Source organism: Crassostrea angulata, chromosome 2 (assembly GCF_025612915.1).
Source record: "Crassostrea angulata isolate pt1a10 chromosome 2, ASM2561291v2, whole genome shotgun sequence".
Lineage (NCBI taxonomy): Eukaryota > Metazoa > Mollusca > Bivalvia > Ostreida > Ostreidae > Magallana > Magallana angulata.
The window spans coordinates 1,763,810-1,772,598 of record NC_069112.1 but is presented as its reverse complement, the minus strand read 5'-3'; the positions used below and the strand labels follow the sequence as shown (position 1 = coordinate 1,772,598).

General features: G+C 38.1%; 1 protein-coding gene across 1 annotated transcript; it reads left to right on the top strand.

Moving 5' to 3' along the window:
- The first annotated feature begins 558 nt into the window (after window positions 1-558).
- LOC128171401 (frizzled-10-like) lies at window positions 559-7,751 on the top strand. The gene is made up of 2 exons (XM_052837198.1): window positions 559-827; window positions 6,836-7,751. The coding sequence occupies exons 1-2, from the start codon at window positions 655-657 to the stop codon at window positions 7,500-7,502; spliced, it is 840 nt and encodes a 279-aa protein (XP_052693158.1). The 5' UTR covers window positions 559-654; the 3' UTR covers window positions 7,503-7,751.
- The last annotated feature ends 1,038 nt before the right edge of the window (window positions 7,752-8,789 follow it).

The window sequence follows — 8,789 nt, the reverse complement described above, 5'->3', positions numbered from 1 at the left end:
CGGTGTATGTATGAGACGAAGAAATCAATTCATATCAATAAACTTGATAGGATAATACATGTTAAAAACTAGATAGATAATGGTATATTTTATATCTCTATAAAGTAAAAAAAACAATTATGTTATTGAAATCGACCGTACTCGGTTATACGTTTTCAGTTCCGTTTCCGGTCCGCCATGTTCTCTAATGCACCCTATACATGTAGATGTATGAGTGATTGATGATCAAAGTACTGTGAAGCTATCATTTTCATTCAATTTCAACTGTTTCTGTTTTAATACTTTTGATTTTTGTGTCTACGTACAAAAAAATAATAACCAAATTAGGCCAACGAATAGCCTCATGATATTTTGAAAAAGACACCAAGTATGAGTTTAAGATTTGAATTACTTATTTATATTTGGTCTGTGAACAGCGAGTAAAATGTCACAACACAGAACAAGTATTCTGTTAACACAAGGAGCAAATAATGACCGCCGTCTGTCGGCAATAATTGGAAACTTCCGACACTTGTGACGATCTGCTGGTGTTCCCCTGACTCTAGAGCCCCCGTCATAGTAAATACAATGTACCAGTAACAGCCGCTCTACACTCCAACCTCAGACAGCAGTGGCAGCACACCCCCAGCTACTGTTGAACTGATTGCACACAACATGCTGGACAGATTTGTGAACGGGCTGGTAGCTATCAGTCTGGTGATTTCGTGCTGTCATGGAGACGATGAGTGTCAGGAGGTCGTGGTGCCCATGTGCCGGGGGTTGGTCGGCTACACACACACCCGTCTCCCCAATAGATTCGGTCACGTGACCCAGTCCCAGGTATACAGGTGAGTGGTCATCTCAAATAAAAATAAAACCTTGAGATTAAAGAGAACTAGTGATATACTAAATAAATGCACATAAATTGTTCATAATATTATATTATCTTCGTATTTGTGTAAGCTATTATTTTGACTACAATATGTATATTGTAAATATGTGAATATGTACACAAGGGATTTACCCAACTGCTGCACGTCCATATACATGTCACGTGGTTTGTTTTTGCATATTATGTAATCTTCCCTATGGGACGTTCTCTCTAATAATTGCAAAGTTGTATTCCCGTTGTATTCCCGTTGTATTCCCGTTGGGTCCAAAATCGAGGATAAATTTCTCTATCTTTACTTTAAACTAGGTAACATAGAAATCCGAGGGTACACCGTGTATATCAGGCATTTAGCATCGTTTTTGAAAGTGGGAGGGGGGGGGGGGGGGGAGGGGGACTCATCCAAAAAATCTTGAAAAGCAAAAGAAAACCCCCTTAATTTCCAAAATCCGGAAAATCCTAATCATGGAAGGGGGGCAGCAAGTATTCATTTAACTTCAGTTCCACTGCTCGTTTCCTTATTTTTAATTCAATTTTTTACATAGTCCCATAAAAAGGGGGGGGGGGGACTCCATATTCATTCAAATTTTTGTATATAGATTTAAGAAAAATCTTTGCTGCGCAAAAAAGTGGGGGGGGGGGGGGGCTGCCCAGCCCCCCCCCCTCCCCCCCCCCCCCCCCCGATGCTGGGACTTCTGTCCTTTCTGATATATTTCATGTTATCAAATCAAATATACAAGACTACTTTAAAGTAGTCATGTTGTATTTAATTTGATAAAATGAAATATATCAGAAAGGACACTTCGCTCAGTCATTGTAAAGGGGGGAGGGTGCTAAAACGCTGAACGGAAAACGGACCAGAACGGAAAACGGATAAAATACACTGATGCTTATCGCTTAAATATTATAAAGATTGGACACAAACTATTAACTTTGTATCATTTATTAAATTTTAAGAATGATTATTATCAAAAGCTGATTAATATTTTATATCATTCTTACAAATGTTTATCAACTAGATCATTGCATTCGATTTGCTTAATAAAGTACGAAACGGAAAAATGAAATGTTCACACATTGTAATTAAATAAGATATTATAATATCTTTTTAATTATTTTCCTTTTGTAATGTTGTTGCAATAATAGTGTGGGGCAGTTGTTTGAAGCTTTTGCAATAGGTTGGGTGTTTCGTGACTTCGAAACTTGCTTGGGATTTTAAACTTATTTTAAAAAATTCAAACCTGATGTACTCTCATCCACATTGAATTCTTAGTAATCTATACTATTTCAAAGATTTAATAACATTTTTAGCATTATTGATTTAAAAAACGTGACCCACGAACACAATTCACTATCATTGTTACGAGGTTTTGCTGCTACATCTGTTCGAGAACTTATTTGTCTCGCTATTATAAACATCATTTTATCGAAAACAGAATCATTTTATTGGATCATTTATTCTGGAAATCCGAGGGTACACCGTGTATATCAGGCATTTAGCATCGTTTTTGAAAGTGGGAGGGGGGGGACTCATCCAAAAAATCTTGAAAAGCAAAAGAAAAACCCCTTAATTTCCAAAATCCTGAAAAACCTAATCATGGAAGGGGGGGGGGGGGGGGGGGAGGACAAGTATTCCTTTAACTTCAGTTTCACTGCTCATTTCCTTATTTTTAATTCAATTTTTTAAATAGTCCCATAAAAGTGGGGGGGGGGGGGCAACTCCATAGTCATTCAAATTTTTGTATATAGATTTAAGAAAAATCTTTGCTGCGCAAAAAAGTGGGGGGAGGGGGCTGCCCAGCCCCCCCCCCCCCCCCCGATGCTGGGACTTCTGTCCTTAATTTCTGATATATTTCATGTTATCAAATCAAATATACAAGACTACTTTAAAGTAGTCATGTTGTATATTTGATTTGAAAAAATGAAATATATCAGAAAGGACACTTCACTCAGTCATTGTAAATGGGGGGGGGGGGGGGGGGGGCGCTAAAACGCTGAACGGAAAACGGACCAGAACGGAAAACGGATAAAATACACTGATGCTTATCGCTTAAATATTATAAAGATTGGACACAAACTATTAACTTTGTATCATTTATTTATATTTTAAGAATGATTATTATCAAAAGCTGATTAATATTTTATATCATTCTTACAAATGTTTATCAACTAGATCATTGCATTCGATTTGCTTAATAAAGTACGAAACGGAAAAATGAAATGTTCACACATTGTGATTAAATAAGATATTATAATATCTTTTTAATTATTTTCCTTTTGTAATGTTGTTGCAATAATAGTGTAGGTCAGTTGTTTGAAGCGTTTGCAATAGGTTGGGTTTTTCGTGACGTCGAAACTTGCTTGGGATTTTAAACGTATTCAAAAAAATTCAAACCTGATGTACTCTCATCCACATTGAATTCTTTGTAATCTATACTATTTCAAAGATTTATTAACATTTTTAGCATGTCCTGCAAAGTCTCTTTGTTCTGAAATCGACGATCGTTGTCTACATCCTCCACCGTCTTAGGTCACTTATTCCCAGTATTTTAGGTATGACAGTTTAGGTCACTTATTCCCAGTATTTTAGGTATGACAGTTTAGGTCACTTATTCCCAGTATTTTAGGTATGACAGTTTAGGTCACTTATTCCCAGTATTTTAGGTATGACAGTTTAGGTCACTTATTCCCAGTATTTTAGGTATGACAGTTTAGGTCACTTATTCCCAGTATTTTAGGTATGACAGTTTAGGTCACTTATTTCCAGTATTTTAGGATGACAGTTTCTTTACGGTTACCTGCGTGATTGTACATTCCTGTAACATAATCCGAATAAGGAGCTGAATATATTGTATATTTTGCTAAACTGGGACTAGTGGTCAAAGCCTGTAATGTTAATTTTGAGACAAGTTGCTGTCCTTTAAAAAAAGGACTACAATACGTGGACCATTTGCATGTGTTTCCAACGAAAACGTGAGCTAGAGCTTTAAGATTATCAACGTTTCCACCGACGCTAGCCCCCTACTTTTATAACCACTAAATTTGTACGTTGGATTACGTATATGTATAGCCCTGACATTTTATCTCAGAATTTAAAGGGTTCATACTTCTAAAATAATTATGATCTATCTATTAATGAAGTCTGCATGTATAGTATCAGGCATTCGGCGAATCTACTATCTGCGCACACATTACAATTCGCACTACTTGTTTACTATGCAGTGACAGCTTTGTTTAAATTGATTTCATATTTTGATGCATTTTTCTTGAGATTTAAACTTTTATACAGTGACATAAGTATTCAATCACACTTAAATGCTTAAAAAATTTTAATTGGGAAGGATCTAGCTTCGCCTACTATAAAAGTAAAGTTAAGTTACATGTGTATACGGAAAACAACAAAACATTGCAAATTATGCTATATCAGCCTATTTGATGCATGTTGTAGTTTCGGCATTACATTAACTTATTTTATAATACTGACATTTCATATCACATGCCGATTATTTCTTTAAAAGGAATACTTTGTTTCTGTTTTGACTACTGTTTACCGTGAACTTTATAATAGTACAGCGCCTTTGAACTTATGAGTGCATATGGTATGGAATCCCGATCGCGATTCAGATAAACTTGTGCTATCCTGGTTCCCTGAGCTACCTAATACGCACAGGAACCAGGATAGCTATGGTGTCCGGATAGGGCCATTTGCGTTAGCGCGACATCGCGGTCAGATAAACGAGACATCGCGCTAACACACAACACGCCGTCGCGCTAACGCAACTTTGCACAACACGCCGTCGCGCCAACACAACTTTTCACAACATGCCATCGCGCTAACACACAACACACTATCGCGCTAACACAAAACACGCCGTCGCGCTAACACAACTTTGCACAACACGCCGTCGCGCTAACGCAACTTTGCAAGTTTCACAGTCTAGTAGGAAGTCGTGTCCGGAAATATTAGACTGTGCATGCTGAAAATTGTAGGCCAGCATGCAAGCATGGATGAAAAATAAATAAAATGTACTTTGAAATTCAATTATTATCAATACATATGAATAGAAATATAGTCTGTTGTGTGTTAGCGCGACGGCGTGTTGTGCAAAGTTGTGTTAGCGCGACGGCGTGTTGTGTGTTAGCGCGACGGCGTGTTGTGCAAAGTTGCGTTAGCGCGACGGCGTGTTTTGTGTTAGCGCGACGGCGTGTTGTGCAAAGTTGCGTTAGCGCGACGGCGTGTTGTGTGTTAGCGCGACGGCGTGTTGTGCAAAGTTGCGTTAGCGCGACGGCGTGTTACGTGTTAGCGCGACGGCGTGTTGTGCAAAGTTGCGTTAGCGCGACGGCGTGTTGTGTGTTAGCGCGATGTCTCGTTTATCTTACCGCGATGTCGCGCTAACGCAAATGGCCCTATCCGGACACCATAGATAGCTCATGCGCAGACTGAATTTTCCCCATAGCATCCGGTGTAACCTCGCTTATATATTTTCTGCGTGGACCTCAGGGTCCACGCAGAAAATCATAACTTTTTCTAATGAAATAAACTTGAATATGGATAACAGTTTTAACAATGTTAAAAAATTGGATAACGTATATCGTTTAGCTTGTTTAACACATCTATCAAGTCAATAACATTATGTAACATTTTCCGTATTCCATACCGTTCCGCTTTCCATTCCGTTTTCCTTTCCGCGTTTTAGCGACACCCATTGTAAGCTAGGGTAACTGATCCTGCAGGAACAGGATAGTCGGCGTAAAAACACAGCACTTTAATTTAATTTCATCTTCATCATTGGTGTATATGTATAAGCAATATCGGGACGTCGCTTAATCAAATTACATGCAATATTGAAATTCACACTTAATGCGTGATATTCAATCAATAACAGAGCCAAGCTTCAGCTTTGTACAATAAACATAAGTAGATTCTTTTTTTTAATTTTTTGGTTTTGCTTGTTCAGATTTTGGATAAGTTTGCCGCTCCCCCTTAAAAAAAACTATATTGCCACTATGCATTTAAGCGTCAACACTTGGTCGCCACTAGTACATGTATATCCTGAGATGACCCCTGGTTACCACTAGTTTATCCTGAGATGACCCCTGGTCACCGCCGGTATGTCCCATGATTTCTAAATTTCAAACACTGAGTCTGACCCCATTACGAGCCATCTCCTCCTCTAATGAAGAGGCGGTCAGCCCGAAGAAAGAAAAAAAGGAGAAACAGACAAGAGCATGCATGACCGTTACACCAGCACTACGACGGTGCACTGTGCGTGAGGCCTAAAGAATGTGTTTAGGGTAACCTACAAAAATGTCCCGATCCTACCATTTTTAGATGTCTGTTTTTTTCATATTATTTCCATTAAAAACACCGTTTTTAGATATGACCTACCTAACCTAATTTTTTCATCAGTGTTTCCCTAAACACACATTTTTTTCTTAGGCCTAACTGCATTAGCATTACTGCGGGGTAATGTACGTTACACAAGTATTACCACCACGTACTGTATGACACATTAGCATTACCGCATTGTACTGTACATTAATTTCTCAAGCATTACCGCCGTGTACTGTATGTTACACCAGTATTACCGCCGTGTAGTGTATGTTACACCAGCATTACTGCCGTGTACTGGTGTATTAACAACATTTGGGCGATTGCTAAAGTCTATGCACTTCTAAACATTATGAGTGTATGTATTATGCATGAGCGTATAGAGTAAGGTTTGGGTGAAAAATCTTTTTTTTATAATTTAACATTGTTCACCCCCCGCCCCTGGTATACAAACCATTCTCTCTCTCTCTCTCTCTCTCTCTCTCTCTCTCTCTCTCTCTCTCTCTCTCTCTCACATTAATTTTTTTCCCGACAAGTTAATTATATTTACCCTTAATGCTGTTCTTCCATATTAACCACTCCCTACTGGCTTTTCCATTGTTTTCAATAGCTAAATAAATTTGATTTTTTTCCAGGGCCATCGAGCGATACTGGCCGTTCATGGACAGCGACTGTCACAAGAACTTCCGGTTAACTGTATGCGGAACATTTCTCCCAAAATGCTCTACAGGAAGTAGCGCCACTGTACTCCCATGCCGCGAGACTTGTTTCAGTGCCAAACGAGGCTGTAGCCAAAAGTTGAAACAGGGAGGAACAAAATGGCCGAACAGACAGCTTAAATGTAATCGCTTCCGACGAAAGAGGCAGGGCTCTTGCCTTAAAGCAGTGCCTAACCACATGGCGCCGGCGCCTCTGCGCTACGCCTACTGTGAACAAAATACGTTCAGTGCATGCGCTAATCTCTCTCTTCAGATTCGAACATTACCAAACATGTTTCTTCAGAGTGACGAACGAATTATTCAACTGGAAATGAATCAGTACGAAGCCTTGTTACAATCGCGTTGTCATGACAACTTAGCATTTCTATTGTGTGGTGTTTTTGCGCCATTTTGTCCCAATGACCAGCAGCCCTTCGTTCTGCCTTGTCGTGAGACTTGTGAAGAAGTTGAAATGGCATGTGCAGAGGAGTTCCAAAGGTTGTACCGCGGTCTCCCATGGCCAGCAAAATTACAGTGCCATCGATATCCCTCAGGATCTTCCCAACAAGCGTGTGCGACACCGAATGACGCTGCGATTGCATAATATGACTAAGAGTAATCTGATTTGATGTCTTCTGTGGAGACTATATATTCTTACATGTTCTAATAATATTATTCTATGATTACATGTATGATGTTGTTTGGATGTAAAATAATAAAAATAATAATCTAATTTATCGCACTAAGATGAACTACTAAAATGTTTTATCTAAGTCGAAATAACACAATTTATGTGCCTCAAAAATTGCACACCTGACATATAAGAATTAAATTAAAAACGCTTACACTCTTATGACTGTTTTTTTTAAATTCTTTTTACGTCGGATCAAAGTAAGTCAATGATTAATCTAGTCATTGACAAGCACAAGATTGATATACGCCCAACAAAAGTAATACTATTATATAACACAAGTTTGATAGACGCCCAACAAAAGTAATACTATTATATAACACAAGTTTGATAGACGCCCAACAAAAGTAATACTATTATATAACACAAGTTTGATAGACGCCCAACAAAAGTAATACTATTATATAACACAAGTTTGATAGACGCCCAACAAAAGTAATACAGTATATAGCAAAAGATTGATAGACGCCCAACAAAAGTAATACAGTACATAGCAAAAGATTGATAGACGCCCAACAAAAGTAATACAGTACATAGCAAAAGATTGATAGACGCCCAACAAAAGTAATACTATTATATAACACAAGATTGATAGACGCCCAACAAAAGTAATACAGTATATAGCAAAAGATTGATAGACGCCCAACAAAAGTAATACAGTACATAGCAAAAGATTGATAGACGCCCAACAAAAGTAATACAGTACATAGCAAAAGATTGATAGACGCCCAACAAAAGTAATACAGTACATAGCACAAGATTGATAGACGCCCAACAAAAGTAATACAGTACATAGCAAAAGATTGATAGACGCCCAACAAAAGTAATACAGTACATAGCAAAAGATTGATAGACGCCCAACAAAAGTAATACAGTACATAGCAAAAGATTGATAGACGCCCAACAAAAGTAATACAGTATATAGCAAAAGATTGATAGACGCCCAACAAAAGTAATACAGTACGTAGCAAAAGATTGATAGACGCCAAAAAAGTAATACAGTACATAGCAAAAGATTGATAGACGCCCAACAAAAGTAATACAGTACATAGCAAAAGATTGATAGACGCCCAACAAAAGTAATACAGTAGATAGCAAAAGATTGATAGACGCCCAACAAAAGTAATACAGTACATAGCAAAAGATTGATAGACGCCCAACAAAAGTAATACAGTACATAGCAAAAGATTGATAGACGCC

Coding starts and splice junctions, on each gene's coding strand:
- LOC128171401 (XM_052837198.1), top strand. CDS start 655: ATGCTGGACAGATTTGTGAACGGGCTGGTAGCTATCAGTCTGGTGATT. Junction 828..6,835: donor ACCCAGTCCCAGGTATACAG/GTGAGTGGTCAT, acceptor ATTTTTTTCCAG/GGCCATCGAGCGATACTGGC.